Source organism: Acanthaster planci, unplaced genomic scaffold, assembly GCF_054643075.1.
Source record: "Acanthaster planci isolate LZ-2023a unplaced genomic scaffold, COTS_SCS Contig222, whole genome shotgun sequence".
Classification (NCBI taxonomy): Eukaryota; Metazoa; Echinodermata; class Asteroidea; order Valvatida; family Acanthasteridae; genus Acanthaster; species Acanthaster planci.
Window position 1 is genome coordinate 15,868 of NW_028257843.1, and position 19,135 is coordinate 35,002.

The 19,135-nt window shown below is 43.6% G+C and overlaps 1 protein-coding gene across 1 annotated transcript in view; it reads right to left on the reverse strand.

Moving 5' to 3' along the window:
- The window catches only part of LOC147795010 (WD repeat-containing protein 90-like), a gene marked incomplete at its 5' end in the record, with an annotated part of 20,401 nt that extends 1,678 nt beyond the window's left edge, over positions 1–18,723 (reverse strand). Inside the window, 20 exons of the mRNA XM_087132346.1 lie at positions 4–88; positions 453–575; positions 1,265–1,444; positions 2,687–2,817; positions 3,235–3,445; positions 3,960–4,079; positions 5,263–5,440; positions 5,859–5,979; positions 6,523–6,667; positions 8,960–9,201; positions 10,069–10,272; positions 10,939–11,116; positions 12,376–12,567; positions 13,771–14,045; positions 14,298–14,338; positions 14,990–15,117; positions 15,959–16,087; positions 16,901–17,071; positions 17,688–17,949; positions 18,584–18,723. Coding sequence (XP_086988472.1) covers positions 4–88; positions 453–575; positions 1,265–1,444; positions 2,687–2,817; positions 3,235–3,445; positions 3,960–4,079; positions 5,263–5,440; positions 5,859–5,979; positions 6,523–6,667; positions 8,960–9,201; positions 10,069–10,272; positions 10,939–11,116; positions 12,376–12,567; positions 13,771–14,045; positions 14,298–14,338; positions 14,990–15,117; positions 15,959–16,087; positions 16,901–17,071; positions 17,688–17,949; positions 18,584–18,723 — 3,256 coding nt within the window. The remainder of the gene's footprint in view (positions 1–3; positions 89–452; positions 576–1,264; positions 1,445–2,686; positions 2,818–3,234; positions 3,446–3,959; positions 4,080–5,262; positions 5,441–5,858; positions 5,980–6,522; positions 6,668–8,959; positions 9,202–10,068; positions 10,273–10,938; positions 11,117–12,375; positions 12,568–13,770; positions 14,046–14,297; positions 14,339–14,989; positions 15,118–15,958; positions 16,088–16,900; positions 17,072–17,687; positions 17,950–18,583) is intronic.
- Positions 18,724–19,135: the final 412 nt, after the last annotated feature.

Here is a 19,135-nt window from a genome sequence, read left to right on the forward strand (position 1 = left end):
TACCAGCTGTGCCTACTGCTATTAGATGGCCTCCTGGACTCACATCCAGCGTGCTTGCCCAGTGGGTGAGTGCTGTGGTACGCACAACCTATCGACCACGTCACAGGAAAAAAGTTTTACTTCAATATATTGATAGAGGTATATTACACGCCGTGACCACTAACAGGCTAAAACCTTGTTATTATTAAGTCTTCTTGCTTTGCAGTTTGATTCATGAAATGACAATTACCAATACCTACACGATAATAACAGTTTGTTTATAAAGTTCTACAGTTCTCTGCTTCATAGAAAATTTAAATGAAGTCTTTTTTTCAAGACATGTGCAATATTACGGCATAACAAAACTTAACGTGTAAAATCCATGCTTTCCAAATTGAAAAATTAGGGGGAAAAGTAAATCGCATTGTCTTTTTTTTATTTCTCGCAAGTTTAAAAGGAACGAGGCTTTTCACCTTTTTCTGAGCAATGCTGTAGAACTGCACCTGTTTCTGCATACCATAGCCAGTGTAGATGATGATATCATGATCGGTAGGGGAGAAACGGGCCAGGCTAGGGGGTAGAAGCTGATACTGAGCCTGTCAGAGAGGGAACAGCAATAACACATTGGCTGACCGTAACTTCAACATACTTTGCCTGGTGAGACTTTACAAGCGCACACAGCATCAATATCCGTGAACTCCAGTCAAGTTTCAACGGAACTACAGTAAAACGCTGCTACAGCAAACAGAATACTTCCAACTTACACATCAAAACCCACATTAAAATGGGACCCACCATCCCAAAACCAGGCTGAAGTAGGTAACTTCATAATCCCAAAATAGTGGAACTTCAACTGTTCAGATTGTTACGGGGGTTCTACAGCTATCACTACCCGTATGAAGCTCACTGCTGACGGAATTTGGATTTACGTGGATCACTTTAAAAGTGAAAAAAAGCTGAAGGAGAAAAATTGTCCAACATCACAAATACCGACTTCCGCCTGGTTTTGGGATGGTGGGTCATAAATACATTGGAATTGCACTTTGTTGAATGTAGACCTGTGTTATTTTCCTTCCATATTTCAACATTCGGGTTGTTGTCGCTGGAAATTGTACTGCTAAGTGAAAATCAAGCGTGTGTCCAGTAAAAGTTCCATGTGTATGGAGATTTTGGAGCCAAAGGAATGTTCGGTGTACCCAAATGTTTGGTGTGACAGCGCTGGACTGTAAGAATCGCCAAACCATGCATTTATCTAGTGATGGTTTAAGTAGCTACATGTACTTACGATATCCCCCTTTCTAATGACCGTTCCGTCCGGGGCAAACGCCGGAGCCGGAAAGCTCAGCCAGTCCACCATCTCACACAGGTCCTTGGGCCAATCCGATGACCACACACTGACCCGTCGGTCAGCACTGGCGGCCAGCCACAGGTGGGGGGACCTCAGGCCAAGTCCAAGCTCTACGTCCTGCAGTAAGTAAAAAAAAAAATTAAAAGCCAATGAAAGCTCCACCGAATGAATGCAATCCTTTCATTGACTTCAACAAGTTTGATCAGCTTTTTCAGGTGTGTCTCCAATCGGCTGCCAGAGTTGTGACTGTGTTAATAGTTAGCACTCGCCCATGTGCATGTCCTTGCAACCAGTGAAAACCTAGACTTAGCTTCCGGACACAAAAGGTGGGCATGTTTGATAAACCACAAACTCATAGGAACCAGCATTCTAGTTTCGTTTGTCAACAGCCAAGGGTAATTCAATTTAAAGCAGGCAGCCAGTACCATGTGGTTAACGATAGCATTTAATTTGACCACAGGCAAGAGAAGTTAATACTCTTATGTTAGATTACATAGACAGAAACCTCTTCCTCGGATTGACTTAAAGTCAGATGTTCCAGAACTGACTTTTTAAATTTACGCGAAAGAAAAGACGAAATGTGTACCAGGGTGGTAGAAAGACTTTTTTATTGTCAATAAATAAATGTGGAAATATTCCAAGTACATCTTCAAAACAAAAAGCACCTTGGGAAATGATATGAACATGCTCCAAACATCAAAGTCACATCTATGACAGGCTGTTTTAACCACTTCCTGCCGGGGATTCCGGATCCGGACACCTATGCTTTGTATGCGTGGCTGGGGTTACCGAACTCGGACAAAGGGAACAGGGCCTTGTAACAAAAGACCGTACTCGGAACAAAAGACCAGGCTGCTGGGAATTACCAACATTTTTTTCACTCTCAAAAGTGGAGATAATCCAGCCTTGTTTTGAAACAGTATACATGTACCACGGTTTGGGGCATTTAGAGCAAGCGGGTTACCACCCGGGACAAAAGCGCTCCACCACTGCGATGAGCCACACAGCACCGCTGCATGCTAATCTGGCCCCTATTGAGCCAGATTCGTGAACAAAAGAAAGTTACATAACACTGCACAATCCAGGCTCTTTTTACAAGGCTGCAGGCCTGGCTTAAATACTCAGGCGTCGGTAGATTTTGTCTGTCAGGCTACAGTGGACACCAGACAGTCCTTCACGTGTTTATAAGTGTCCAGTAAATGAAGATAGGAATTTTTAAAGAATTTTGAAAACAGAAAAAAAAGATAAATATCCCACCCCAGTATCATCACCATTGATAACTGCCCCGGCAGGAAATGGTTGACGACTAGTTTTTCATTTAAACACAGCAAATTAAAAATAGTAGGTAGTGTGACATACCTGGTTGCTAGTAACATGCATGTCAGTTATCGGTGCTCCTCTGTGGTCATTAATGACTCTCATGGTCATTCCTGTGGTTGGAGAACTGACCGCTATGATACCATCTGTGCCACCAGACAGGACAACGTGACCTGTGAAGTCAGAAATGGCTCCACTAAACCTCAGTAGCAAAGTATTAATTGTTACCAAACACCTTGTCAAAGTCAAAGACTCTGCCACTAAAAGTGAACCCCCCCCCAAAAAATTCTCTTACTAACAGACTCTTCAAAACAAGTATCATGCACTACACTTTTGAAAAAGTGCAACAATAATTTCCCTGGCCATATTCTTTGCATTGATTGCTCCTTACACTTGCAGAAATATAAACAAAAAGCACATGCAAGATGGTAGTTAAAAGTGCCCCACTAATACTACATATGTAGCAATCTCCTACAACATGTAGCAAGTAATTTTAAGATAGATTTTGATTTTTAAAACAATTTGACTAGCCGTTTTCCTCTGACAATGAGAGCGCCAGACAGGAAATACAGATGAGGATGGCAACTGACCATCAGAAGAGAAGCTGATGACGGTGACTGCCACGCCGTGTGGCTGCATCTTGAGAACCATCTCCACCAGATCTAGGTCAAAGATACGCACCGTCCCGTCACTGTAGCCAGCTACCACTCGCTGCAGTGCCTGGCCCTCCTTCTCAGCTGGAACAACCTGGCTGGAACTGGTCGGTACCGGATTAGGGCTGAAGGCCATGCAATGGCAGCTCTGCCCAGATTCAAAAAGAAGAACACATTGAAAACTGTACTAAAAACTATATACAGACTGGTCTACCAAGCCTGGAATCGATTCAAGTCTGACATGGGTGGTCAAGTACGATGGCTGAACTTAGATCCACATCACATCGCTACAACTGTAGAATTGGATTGTGAAATTTCTCTGCTTGATAGCTTTTCGAATGATGAATTTAAGATTTGTTTTTGACCAACAGATGCATCCAATGAAAAGCAGAACTCAAGGGAAAAAAAGACACCCAAAGTCCATGTCAGGTGACATACAGTCCTTCCAAAAATCCCACATTCAAACCAGCCATTGAATACTAAACAGTGTCTCTAGCTCTGATGTTCATTTGTGACTACAACAGCAAGATGGACAATATTCACTGTCAGATCCTGGGAAATTATGTCATCAATCATCAACATCTAAACATTTGTTAAACTGTCAGGACTTTCCGGGAAATTACTTCTGAGCATTAAGTCAGAATTAAAAAGATTTCCAATACCTGATCCAGGACTTGGAATTGCAGAGTCTGTTCCAAGTCTGTCAATGTGTAGAGACGAAGGCTGCCGTCATCGTCACATGAGGCGAAGTAATCAGAGGCACTAAAAACAATGGAATTCACCTAAGGAAACAAATGACATCAAGCTGGGGTCCTCAAAGAACAGTTTCAAGATGAATCAATTCAATTCAAAACTTTACTACTCCATAAATAAAATTTCATTGCTCATCGGTTTACAACTCTAACGTTACACGACAATACCAGCAGAGTATTAAAGTAAAGTAAAAACAATGAAAATAACAATAAAATATATATATGCTTATCACTAACAGAGGACCTAATTACAGAGCCCAATTTCACGGCTTTGCTTAGCACACAATTTCAGGCTAACAGAGGCTCCACATATTTCATGGAGACCGTAAGCAGTAAGCTCAGGAAAAATTTGCTGAAACTTAGCAATGTGACAATAGAATCCCTATGTGCATGCAACCCGTAGCACTACCTCACCAAGCACCGCCATGAAATACTGCTTTGGGTTATCAAAATTTTCTGCTAATGTCAGCATGACTTTTTTGCTAACTTTTAAGCAGCTCCATGAAAGTGGGCCCAGGTTGTACTTGTCATGATCAGTCAACACCTGAGGCACCAAAGTTGGGCAATTAATGAATATCAGGACTTCATATCTATAATTGACCAAACCTTCCACTGTATACCAATTAGAAACCCTACTCAAAGCAACTCTATACAACAGTTTAAAATTGAGAAGCCTAATATGTACATCAAGATCCAATAAGTCGACTCTCACATCATAGGATTCAACTCTGACAGTATCCAGTGGGGCTGGCTCCCCTTATCTCGTAATGCACATTTGTGCTTGGTAACTCAATAATGATATTAATAATAACCGAAAATTTATAATGCACTGTTTCCATAAAAATGATCAACGGCATAGTACAAGTTGAAGTAAAAAATAATTGATTTAAGAAATGAAAGGATAAATAAATGAATGTCACCGCCCAATGAAATGACATCCTACAGATCAGCATATCTTTTGACCTTTTTGCACAAAGCAGGGTAAGGTTTAATGAGACGTACCAAAAGCGACAGCCTCATGCATGTAAGTATCAGTGCACCAAGGCCATAACGTCAGTGGGATTTTTCTTTTGTAGCACCGTTTCCAACAATTGCTGACAGGTTTCCGCAAAACGGACCCGAGACGGGCCATCTCGCGCGTACAGAAACAGCTTCTAATTCATGAGCTGCAGCCCATCAACGCAAACATTGCATCTGGTCGCAGCCTACAAACCTTGCCGATGTGGGAACTGACTATCCTGATGCAACTCCGCTCCACCCAGTTGATGTACCACAGGGTACCAGACGTGGTGCCTACCACACCGATGTCCATGGTGTCGTCGAACTCTGCCGCCGTTACAGTGCCGTCTAATGACATCTCATCCTCCATGACAAGACCCTGGCCGACATGACTGTGCAGCAGGGGGAAAGGGCAGACATAAATATCAGCACAGCCAATCCGTTGGTTTTTTTTTTCAAGTTGCTCAAACGACACAACAAATCGTTACAAGTCACACATTGCAAGTCTCCAGTAACCTGTCTAGTTAATGACCACTCACCAGTCACATGAACTGTGACAAAGACATTTCTCTTATCACATTACCTATGACGCTCCTTGTGATTGGACTTCTAAACTCGATTAAAACTTTGCACAAAAGTTTCATTAGACCTTTAAGGTATTCCCATTAAAGAGTGAAATAATATTTCCAAACATGAAAACTGGCTAGGGAAGGACTGCTTTCACTTCAGCTCTCAATCCATCACTGTAATGTTTGTCGAAAACTTGATAAACGACTAAGATGGACTAACAGGTAACAGAATTTGACTTACCCGTTGGACAACCCAGCAGCCAGTCGGAGTTCCCCGACACCGTACACAGACCACAGCCGAAGCATCCGTGAGGCCCCACCAGTGATCAGACGACTGCTGCCAAACCGACTCACTATCAACCCTGCATGACAGGGCAGGAAATTCATACCTTAATTATGCTCTTGTTTGGGGAGAGACTTAACCAATGAGCGTAATGCATGCCTTGTTGTCTCTACAGTCATGAGAAGCAATCTCCTCGCACTTTGCCTGAATGTGTACCTTTCAATAGAGCATTGGGTGCAACAACTCTCAACATCTTTAAAAAATACAAGTGCATTATTTGGCTTTATTTGTCAAATGCACTTGCAGTATTTGAAAGATTTTGCATAAAGATAGATTTGTGTAAGAACTGCCACAAAAGGAGGCCACGAGAACAGTTAAATAAACAAAGTTATTCAAGGTTATGCACAACAAATAATTATTCATGCTAGGTACTTGGCAAACAAAATGATTTTAAAAAGCTTTACATAAGGGCTCCATTAAATAATTTTTGTTGCTTAAGAAACTTGACATACCAAGACACATAAAACGTAAACAAAGAAAAACTCAATAAGTCCTCTGTACGGAGACTATGAGAACTCTTGAAATGTGTCTCAAGACAATTTGAATTGTCTCTTGGACGTACCTATTTCTGCCGAGTCAGCATCCCAGTGCATGAAGCATGAGTTGTGCCTGGTATCCCAAGCTGAAAGTATTCCAGTGTTGGTACCTACATATAGCACGCTGTCTCCCCCGTACTGCAGACTGGTGAAGGCTACATCGCCCAGGATCTGAGATAAGCAAGATAAAATAACACTGCCACAGTAAGAATAAAGAACAATGAAATCAGCAGATCCACAGGGCACTCTATGCACAGGACAATGAAATCAGCAGATCCACAGGGCACTCTATGCACAGGACAATGAAATTAGCAGATCCACAGGGCACTCTATGCACAGGACAATGAAATTAGCAGATCCACAGGGCACTCTATGCACAGGACAATGAAATCAGCAGATCCACAGGGCACTCTATGTACAGGACAATGAAATTAGCAGATCCACAGGGCACTCTATGCACAGGACAATGAAATCAGCAGATCCACAGGGCACTCTATGCACAGGACAATGAAATCAGCAGATCCACAGGGCACTCTATGCACAGGACAATGAAATTAGCAGACCCACAGGGCACTCTATGTACAGGACAATGAAATTAGCAGATCCACAGGATACTCTATGTACAGAACAATGAAATCAGCAAATCCACAGGGCACTCTATGTACAGGACAATGAAATTAGCAGATCCACAGGGTACTCTATGTACAGGACGATGAAATCAGCAGATCCACAGGGCACTCTATGTACAGGACAATGAAATCAGCAGATCCACAGGGCACTCTATGTACAGAACAATGAAATTAGCAGATCCACAGGGCACTCTTTGTACAGGACAATGAAATCAGTAGATCCACAGGGCACTCTATGTACAGGACAATGAAATCAGCAGATCCACAGGGCACTCTATGTACAGAACAATGAAATTAGCAGATCCACAGGGCACTCTATGTACAGGACGATGAAATCAGCAGATCCACAGGGCACTCTTTGTACAGGACAATGAAATCAGCAGATCCACAGGGCACTCTATGTACAGAACAATGAAATTAGCAGATCCACAGGGCACTCTATGTACAGGACGATGAAATCAGCAGATCCACAGGGCACTCTTTGTACAGGACAATGAAATCAGCAGATCCACAGGGCACTCTATGTACAGAACAATGAAATTAGCAGATCCACAGGGCACTCTATGTACAGGACGATGAAATCAGCAGATCCACAGGGCACTCTATGTACAGAACAATGAAATCAGCAGATCCACAGGGCACTCTATGTACAGGACGATGAAATCAGCAGATCCACAGGGCACTCTTTGTACAGGACAATGAAATCAGCAGATCCACAGGGCACTCTATGTACAGAACAATGAAATTAGCAGATCCACAGGGCACTCTATGTACAGGACGATGAAATCAGCAGATCCACAGGGCACTCTTTGTACAGGACAATGAAATCAGCAGATCCACAGGGCACTCTATGTACAGGACGATGAAATCAGCAGATCCACAGGGCACTCTTTGTACAGGACAATGAAATCAGCAGATCCACAGGGCACTCTATGTACAGGACAATGAAATCAGCAGATCCACAGGGCACTCTATGCACAGGACAATGAAATCAGCAGATCCACAGGACACTCTATGTACAGGACGATGAAATCAGCAGATCCACAGGGCATTCTTTGTATAGGACAATGAAATCAGCAGATCCACAGGGCACTCTATGTGTAGGACAATGAAATCAGCAGATCCACAGGGCACTCTATGTACAGGACAATGAAATCAGCAGATCCACAGGGCACTCTATGTACAGGACGATGAAATCAGCAGATCCACAGGACACTCTATGTACAGGACAATGAAATCAGCAGATCCACAGGGCACTCTATGCACAAGACAATGAAATCAGCAGATCCACAGGGCATTCTATGTACAGAACAATGAAATTAGCAGATCCACAGGGTACTCTATATACAGAACAAGAGCTGCATAAGCTGTTCAGAATAACCATTACAGGAAAGCTGTTTTTCACAACCGCTGGTAAAAATCCTTCAGCCATTGGTGGGGTCCACCATGAGTATATCTTGATCTCGTGTTCAGATTTGGTATTCACTCTGGAGAATGTGAGTAGGCAACCTAACCATGTGTATACAATGTAATGTCCTCACACAAGGAATGTCTTCACTGAGTAGGCAACCTAACCATGTGTATACAATGTAATGTCCTCACACAAGGAATGTCTTCACTGAGTAGGCAACCTAACCATGTGTATACAATGTAATGTCCTCACACAAGGAATGTCCTCACTGAGTAGGCAACCTAACCATGTGTATACAATGTAATGTCCTCACACAAGGAATGTCCTCACTGAGTAGGCAACCTAACCATGTGTATACAATGTAATGTCCTCACACAAGGAATGTCCTCACTGAGTAGGTGACCTAACTATGTGTGGGCTTACCATGTGCTTTGAGTCCAGTAGGTCCTGAGGCACGTCCGCCTCATGGACGTTCAGGCTGAACCTGCCCTGGGTCTCGTCCAGAAGCCAGAACAGCAACGTGCCCGTCTCACCGACCGAGCAGAACTCATTGGTAGTGTAAGGGTCCCAGGCCAGGGCGTGGATGGGTCTGGCCGTCTTGGAGGCTGCCAGGAGGCTGTAGTCGTGGGTGCTCCACACCACCAGGGTACAATCCCGGTAATCACCTGAGGAAGGTGATAGATGGACAGATGATAAGTTTTGAAAAAGAAGGGAATATCAACAAAGTCAGTTCCACTTCAAGGTCATCTCTCTGGTGATATGGGCAAAACCAAAGTGCTCTGTGATTCCGTGTCCCAACTTAACAAAATAAGTCAGAAATCACCAATGTAATTCTAGATTAAAATCCTTTGAATCTTGCACGATGGAAATCAACAGGAACTCTGAACATTTTTCATCCACGTAACGTTCATTTTTATCAGACTGTCAAATCAGATGATAAAAACTTGCTCTTGCTGATGAAAATAAAAACAAAAGATGATGAAATAACGAATTGGGGGATTGGAATACATTTTCATCACAGGATACGTGGCATAAGATTTGGATCATACTGCATTTACAAAATGTAAGTGAGCCGTATTACACTTCACAAACTGTAAATTGTGGTCATACAGCAAAATCTTTGACTGAAGAAAACTGGCACTTGCAAAAAAAGTGCGTCTGAAAGTTTAGCAGTGCACTTTGCACAATGGAAACAAACTCGCACGCATCTGTACAGCCACATTTCATTACAAAAGTGTTTTAAAATTACAGACAGCCGCACCAATCAGGTCTCAGTTTCTTTTAAGCACAACTTTGATCAAAATAAATTCACAGTACAGGTCACATCTAGATCTGGATTTACCCATGGAAATCTGGACCTACGCCACAACTGTCTGTCGCATTTGCCTGGACTTAGACTGCCAAGCGGAGACCATTTGTTCTTAACTGTGGAATTCTGTTTCAAGAGTCGAGCTTATTGTAGTTTTCACAATAAGTAGCTTGAAACACCAGAAGGAAAATTAAACGTTGAAGTTGACCACTTTTTTTCTTACCAACTGAGACTAAGAATCTATCATCCCTGGAGTAGGCCAGGCAGATGACGTCATGCTCGTGGTAGGACAGCACCTTCTTGCAGAGCGCCCCCTGGACGTCCCACAGGCAGATCTGGCTGGCGGCGAGCCCATTAGCGCCTGAAGCGGAGGCTAGCACCTGGCAGTCGTGCTGCAGTGTCAGCGTGGAGATCTCCTCCACGTGACCTACAACGGGAAACAGAAATTGTGGTTTTTTTTAAGCCTCTTGCTAATGCGCACCTGTTATTAAACTAGCAGGTGCGACTCTGACAGTCATAATATGCAAGAGGTTTGGTGTGTATTGAAATGCATTTATTTGCATTTCTTTCCTAATAAAATTATGTTCAGCCGTGAATATTTGTGCATGGCAACTTGGCAGAACAACCACTGATGTCGGTGGTACCAACTTCTAATGCATTTGTATTTAGCAAGAAGTATTGCATGGTACTTAGAACAGCACTGTGACGCTATCGCACAGGATGGCAATGGTGCAGTAACCGATCCTGAGCCAAAGGTTGTTGCCATGCCAAACTCGACTTTCCAAGCGGGGTGGTTCTCGAAGCTGTGCAACTGCCATGCCAAATTTTTTTACCAAACCAAACACATGAGTTCAGCACAGCAGTGGTCAAATTGTCAGGGCTATCAAGTTAAAGTCCACTTAAAGGAATCGTGGTAGGTTAAGAGTAAGGCCGTGTCCGAAACGGGCTTCCAGAGCTACGGCTAGGTCTATTGTCTACGCTTCTCCACACATTTCCAATGGAGCAAAGACCCAGACCTAGCTCTAGACAACAGATTTGGATGCAGCCTAAATCTTTACTGAGACTTATTAGCTACCATGTTACCATGTCTTACCCATGAGATGCTTCTGGGTCCCGGTATGCAGGTCCTCAATGACAATTATACAGCCACTAGTGTAGGCAAACAGCCCGGTGTCGGGGTGCCAGACCAGGTTCCCTCTGCCATTGCCGTTGTACCCAAGGACCGACTTCAGTTTCATACCAGCCTGGTTGGGAGGGGCTATATACCGCCGCTGGAAAAGGACAGAGCAATCTGAAAAATGTGGATGTCTGCACCAACAAACCCCGGCACGAGGGTACAGCATATTCTGAAGGCCCCAATGATGGCGCTGTGCAGTAATCTTTCAGAAAAACGTTAATGGATGGACAGTTATTTACACTACAGGTAGCAATACACTGAGGATTTCCTGGATGTGCAACAATCCCAGCCATGGACTGGTCCAGAAAACTGAATTTTCTTAATTCTACAAGGCACCGACGTTGCTGAAGATGTAGACAGATACGTAGGGAAAGTCCCTTTGACAAATCAAGGGAGAATATGACCGAATGAACTTGAAATGCATGCTTGAAAAGAAGACTATCACAAGACTACAGGACAAAGTAGCCAGGCTTCAAACAAATCTAGACCTTATGCAAATGACGTTACGTAAGAGGGTACTTCTTTCCTTCTCTGGGATAAGCTCGAGTAAACCTTTTGTAAAATCACTGTAACTAAATTAAATAACAAGGAACAACCTCTGACTCTGTCTTAACATATAAGGTCTATTGAAGAGTTTAACTTATCAATGCCCCATCTATCAGTTCTGTGCTGAGTGTATTTTCATTTCAAGACGCGAGTACTGATGTGGTATACATATATAAACGTACCTACATACATACTGATGTGGTAAAGATACACATAAATTTGACAAACTTTACTTAGTCAATGGTCTCCTGTAGAGATTGTTCCATGTTTTTCCCACAAGACTCTTTGGCTGAGTTCGGGCGGCTTGTTCCCGTATGTTCACGGACAGTTCGATTTGTTATTTGTGGGTCGGCCGCTCGAACGCCTGGAAGAAGCAAAAAACATGCAACATGGCGGCGTCCATGTACGTTACTCGAGAGTTAAGTTTTGGATGGGTTGAATTCTTTTCTATATAAACAGGAACATTCATTTCTGTGTTTCAAAAAATAATTAATGTTAATTTTGCAAAACTTCCCATTGTCTACATGGTCTATGGCTTTGGAAGCCACCTCTCCACTTTTGCAGCTAATCAAAAATCAAAATCTCATGAGTTTTTCCTGTAAAACCCTAACGAGGAGGTGGTGTGTGATCCTGTTCCGAGAACAGTGTTCTTGAGTCGTGTTCCCGCCTTTCGAACACGAGAACAAGAAACCCGTGTCAAGAACAGACCGCCCAAACTCGACCTTTACTGATTGCTACACAGCACCCTCAATAGTTCCTGCTCAAATCCTATGACTGGCAGAAGTTTAGAGGTAAACCTTGGCTTACTTGCGCCATCTGTGTGCGGTTCTCCCTTGCCACAAAGTGGCTGTAGCAACTGGGCCTCGTCTGCTTGGCTTTGTCAGTGGCCGGCTTAAGGACTGGCAGGGGTGGGGCTGTGGGGTCCATCCCTGGCTCTGCTCTGCGGTGTCTCTGGATGCGTGGGCTTGTCCCTAGGGTTTCCACAGGTGGAGCTTCATCCTTCAGGGGGAAAAATCCAAACCCAAATTCAGTTTAATTTGTTGATTAGTCAAATGAAAACCAGCTTTACAGAGAGTACGAGATATCAAAGCCAGAATATATTGAAATGAAAATGGCCTGTTTGTTTGTGACATTTTTTACAATTCTGGGTCTCGGTCACACTATACCTCTGCCATCCTTCCTGACGAATCATTATCACTGTGTTGTGTCTGTGCTTTTTCCTACACCTACAATCCTAGACAAAATGGTTGGGGCACATGTCAATAACCACAGACTCTGCAAGTCCCCCACTCCCCCGGTCAATGTTATCATCTCCAGCTGGAGCGCAAGTCGCGCGCTGAGACCCAACATTGAGAGGGGCTCAGGGGGCTGGAGGCCCGATGAGATTTGGCCACGATTGTAGTCAGGTGCATTCTCAATAGTGCGCTCTGTGTATGGATAGGCCGCTTGGCAGTGAGGGATCAGTATTTCAAGTGAAAGCACTGGGGCTTCATGTCCCATCATTGCCCTGCACTCATGCGCTCTCCTCTCATGCATGTGCACTTGTTGTCTTGTGTGCATTCAAATAGGAAAACTTGTCGCATGCACTGCAGAACACCCAATTAGTGAGTCAGGAGGCGACAACAAGAGGAAGTGCATTTTCACACAGGAATGGCATCCCTTTGGACAGGAAGCCATTGGCGAGTGACCCATTTTAAATGGAATCTAAAGGTTTAAATTCACGATTTACTTTGCACTGGGGAGATGTTAATTTTAATGACGGGTTTTGCCCTCACACCGACGTATATATTCATAACACCGTATACTCAGCGCTTGTCTCAGAGCTTGCAAACAAATTCACAAGCTTACTCGGGCAGGACTCAAACCCAATACCTCCTGCTTACTAGTGCAGAGGTTTTAACCATTCAACCACCGAGCTTGCAAGGTCGGCTGGCCAGCCTGAGTCAGATTTAAGGGTTTCCTGTCAGGTACCGAGTGAAAAGTGGAGAGAGTCACCCACCAGCCTCTCGTTTCTTCGCCAGTGTAGGGTTATTTTTTTTGCACAGAGTGGGTAGATTAGCCTTTCACTTGAATTTATGACTACACCACTAGGAATCAACAGTCCAAGCATGGAACGAACACACTCTACAAACACAAAGCAACTCTTTTGGCACAAACAAGCTACCGTCATGAAAGACACATGCGAGCTCTGACAGCACTCACTGTTTCTGTGACGCTCGACTCCTCCATACTGGACCGACTCGCAGACTCCGGCCCAATGAGGACCACCTCCGTCTCCGCATCCTTGTTTGCTCGCTCAACCCCGCCTAGCAATGAGATGCCCTCCTCTTCCTCCTTGTCCTCTGTGGATGCGTCACTGGCCTCTAGAGGTCTAGTCGGAGAGCTCGGCATGGGGGCTTTGTCCCGGGGACGTAAACTGCCGGTCATATCCAGACTTCGGCGGACGGGGCTTTTGCGCGGTGGCTGCGGTCTTGATCCTGCAATTTCAGAGACACTTCTTTAATGAAAAAAAAAATCTTTATCAGAGAGCCTCGATTACTGATACGACTCATTTATAACCCATGGATTTTCTGATTAGTTGTTGGGAGAGTCTACTAAACCTGATGCAAATGAGTTTCAAGCAAAGTTCCTTACAGACATCCAAGACTTTGAGACAATCAAGGATAGAGTTGTGTGGACATGGCACTCGTACTTCTTCATGGAAATACCGCAGGACAAGCTATACTTACCTGATTGGCTCAAAAAATGTTCAGTCTCTAAAGTAGTTCCTCTGTTAAGAACAAACAAAACAGAAATAAAACATGATGAAATTTTTATAATAAGCAGTGACTCCCCCCCTCATTTATGTAAAAGAAATTAATTAACCCTAACCCTCCTCAATCCTTCACCTGTTGGAGGACTGAGGAGTGTTAGGGTTAAAGTTCAATCTACTACCAACTTTAGTGAAGGCACAAGTGGGGATGACAGTTTCTGTTATTGTGTTACTATATCTAAGCAATGTTCTCATAGAATAAATGTTTCAATGCGATGGAAAACTTATTTGCCTCAGCAGCATATGTAACTGAGGTCAGAGTGTCTGTTATACCACGAACAGTCTAAGAAAAAAACACTGCTTTTCTAAGCATAACAGACAAGAAGGTTTGTAAGTATCAGGTCAATGAAGGTAAGACCAGGGACCATTGCATTTACGAGTAAAATTGCTAAACTGAAAATGCTTTTAAGTTGCTAATCAAAACAATTCAGCTTAAAGCCATTCAAAATCAACATCCATCAAGTAGAAATTTGGCCGTTAACCTGATTCTGCTGAGGGAAACTTTCTACGCTCAGCAAATCTGTAAGCTTCAAAAGTTCCATGACATTTGGCCCAAATAAGACACAACAAGACAGGCTCTTCATTATGTAAGAAGCCCACAATGCTCACAGTGCTGGGTGATCCCGACTGGTGCCATAGAAGTCCCACAAGAAGACAGCCTCCCCTATGCTGAGCAGTCCCAGGCCATCAGGGGTGAATGCCACCTGCTGAATCTTCTCCGAGTGGCCAATGAACACCTGTTGGAAATTATTACATCAATGATAACAGTATGGACTCCATAACGACTACTCCCTCAGCAGTAGAAAGCATGGCTTTATGGCGCATGGCCAGAACACTGGCTGCTCACGGGGAACACCAGACATGGAGCTCCAGACATTAAGAAGAAGAAATATGTAATGTATTCATGAGGATATCAGGCACAAAGTGGTCGAGTTAGGGCGGCCTGTTCTCCACATGGGTTCCTTGGTCTCGCGCTCGAACGGCGGGAACATGACCCAAGAACACTGTTCTCAGAACAGGATCATACATCAACTTGTTGTCACGGTTTTACAGGAACACACAGAAAAAGATATTGGTTATTGGACAGCCCAAGAAAAATAGCAAGATGGCTTACAAAGCCAGAGAAAATGAGGAGTTTTGCAAAATTAACTTTAATAATTTTCCATCGTAACACAGAAATTAATTTTCCTTTTTAAATAGTAAAGAATTCAGCCCAGTTATCCAAACAACCCTCAAAACACGTACATGGACACAACCATGTTGAATGTTACTTGCCACTACCAGTTTGTAGGTCACTGGCATTCGGGTGGTCAACCCACAAACAACAAATTGAGCCGTTTGCAAACATACAAGAATAAGCCGCTCAAACTCAACCAGAGATGGCAGTATTTGACTGTCATCCAAGATTCTCCATTCATCACCAGTAAGGGAGTTATTTGAACACACACAGCAGAATTCCCAAGTCAAGGTGCTTTCCTCTCGCACCTACATGCTGCAGGTAAAATGAATGTCCTCATTTCAGTAAAACCAACTTTGTGCAACTTAAACCTGACGATAAATGCTCATCCTCAGATATACCTGGAAGTTGATGTCCAACCTCATGTGGTAGTCCCATATCTTGATGACTTTGTCTCCTGCTGTGGCTAGGTGGCGACAGTCCGAGCACACCTCCATGCCGGTCACACCCGACCGGTGCAAATTGGACACCTGTTGATTGGAATGCATCATAAAAAGTGACCGCCCTGTGACTGCAGTAATGTGATGTACATTGCTCGTTCTTGGTTTCCACCTAAGAACGAGTCGGCAGCCAAACTGTGAGCAATGATAACTTGGCTCTATTATATCGACTGCATGCATCGACTGCTGGTGACAGTTAGACTAGTCTGCTCAATCACTTGGAAATAGTAAAAAGAAAGCCAGGGTCCCATTAGAGACGACAAACATCTCACAAAAGAATCACAGTACACTAACAATGAGCATCCATTGTTATTGCAAAGAGCTTCTTTTGTTAGATGTTCATAGTGAGATTTTACAGCAGTCTTCTACAGTTCATTTGAACTCTGGGGAGTTTTGTAGAGGCGGAAGGTGGGTCACAAACCAACCATTAGTTAACCAGTAGCTCAGCACTTAATTATAATAATCATTTATCCGGTATTTCGGTGGAAGTAGGCCCTCACCAGTGATTGCATTATGTACTTTTTCGCAGTGTTGTAGTAGAGTACCTTTCCATAAGTATGAGTACAAGTACAGGGAATTTTTCTTTGAGTATGACTACATTTCCTTGAGTATGAGTGCATTTCCCTGAGTATGAGTACAAGTACAGAAAAAGCACTCAAGTACAAGGACGAGTATGAGTACCAGTACCACCACACTGATTTTTCGTAAGAACTGTTCTTCTAACCAGCAGTCAATTAAACCACTCTAACGGGCTGGTTCACACTTGGGACAAAATTGAGTCCAAATGCAAATCTGGCATTACGGAGCACTAAAAACCCTTGATAGTTCTGAAAATCAGCCAACCTTGTTGATGAGCCTTCCTGTCCGTGAATCCAGCCTGAGCAGGTGGGAGTTGGTGGTGGCCACCAGGAGCTGCTTGGCTCTGTGTGGAGCATAGCGGACCATTGCTGCGGTGTCTATCATGGGAGACTCAGTGTCTGCCGATACAATGGATGTGATATCAATACGCATCACCTGTAACAACAAAGTAAAAGATGAACAGTCATCACTTCTAAACCCAACCCTCAACCATGAGATCATGTGCAATATCAATGTAACTTTGAGTCAGATCATGCAAAGGAGTTTATAGATTCTGCACGATATACTTGTGCCGTAATTCTGTAACCATACACAAGTTGATTTTCTTGAGGAGAAAACGTCAGCAATTTTGCATGACTTGGGAGGCCTCCATGCTACTCACTGCAATTTCATTTCTAATTCCCAAGTTTTGAAAGCATTGATAACAGAACACTAAAAACGTATACAAGTATCTGTCACAGGAGAGATATTTTTCATTTCCTTCATGCTTCTAGTTGGCCATGTTGCGGGTGTTATTCAACCAGGTTGTTAGGAATACTCCTTCAGCTAAGATGTCACAACCTGAACTTGTTGCCATACAATTTCAATCGTAGCATGCCCGACGCAGTACTGTCACTGGTATAGAGTGCCTACAATATCTCCTCAAAGGGTACAACTTTTAACAGAATCACTTCAAGGTATCTACAGATGCAACGATGAGATTATTAAACTGAAGTAACTAAAACAAGAGCGCATAGTTTGTTCACTACAAATAACAGAGAAGTACACTTGCCTCATCCAAGGACCGCGCATCCACAACCATCACCGTGAATTCGGATGGCCCAACAAATGCAACATGCTTCCCGTCCTCATTCACGGCCAGAGCACTAGGCCCGTACCTCTCCCCCCGGGCGACCATGTTACCTAGCAACCGCATCAACGGGTAGGCTTCCTGAGAGGCATCATAGAGGGCCAGGGAGCCCAGGGAAGCAGCACTCAGGAGGTAGTGGCTGTTGGGTGTGTAGACCAGGCCTGTGATCTTGCCCCGGTGCTGTCTGTTGGTGAAGTATTGATGACAAAATGTGACCAGATCTAACAAAGGGAGACTTAAGACCATTCTTTAACTGATGAATACTGTCAAGTCCAAAAAACGTTTCAGTACAACTGTGGTTTCGAGTCAGATGCTGCATGGAAATGCAAAACAGGCAAAGTCAAGCTAGCGGCAAGATCTCCACCAAGCTCATGTGTCCCACAGAAGTAACTTAAAAACTCACATAGACTTGCATATATATTTGAATTTGGTGTAAACAATGATTGCTTGACCCAACAATAAGTAAATGTGCACAAAGTTTGAATAAAGCATTTGTGCATGGTTACACTCATGCCAAAACTTCAACAGGTTAGTTTCAATAGAACTCTCTGAGTTTTGCTTTCCCCCTTGAGCAGAAGCACTCCCTCATCGGTTGATAAGAGCCATGTTGGTTGCAAATGTTCATTTTGTTGGTAGCCATGCGACCGTAATGCATGCATTTCAATCGTTTGTGAACCAGCAAAGTGCAGTTCCAACCAAAGGAGCCTCCGTTGCAAGGAAATCTTTGCTCTCTCTCGGTCCAGTTCGGGGCTCATTAGCATCAGAGGAAAGTGCAATTTTAAAATATCTTTCAAATTTCAAGCATCCCCTCTGCCTACCGCATCTCGGCCACCAGGCTGGTGTTGGCGATGCTGAAGACACGGACACAGCCGTTGTCAAAGCCACAAGCAAAGCACTGGAGGGAGGGGTGAAAGGTGACCACACAGGGGCATTCCTGGGGGGAGCTGAAGTCGTAGGTCTGAAGGGGTCAAAAATCAACGAAGCAAAGGTTAAGGGCCACTCATCACAGAAATAACAAATGCTCTAAATTTTTCTTTCTTGAAAGATGAAAATGGCGAGGTTGGCAAGAAAGTGGGGGTTTCAAAATGCGAAATTTAATGAAGAAAAAAGATAATTCATGTAGATGTGCAGCTCCAACAGAAACTGAATAAACAGCTTCGTGAGTTTTATTATAATGGCAATCGTCTCACTGCATCAAAATCAAGCTCTGTGCACAAGAGGCTCTCAGTGCAACGAACATCTCTAACTAAAATGATCATTAACTGGAAACAGGTTTCAAGACAGCTCCATCGAGGAAATCTGCTTCAGTGCCCTTGCCACAGATAATGCCACGTCCGAATCTACTGGCTATGGCTAGGATTAACACATAT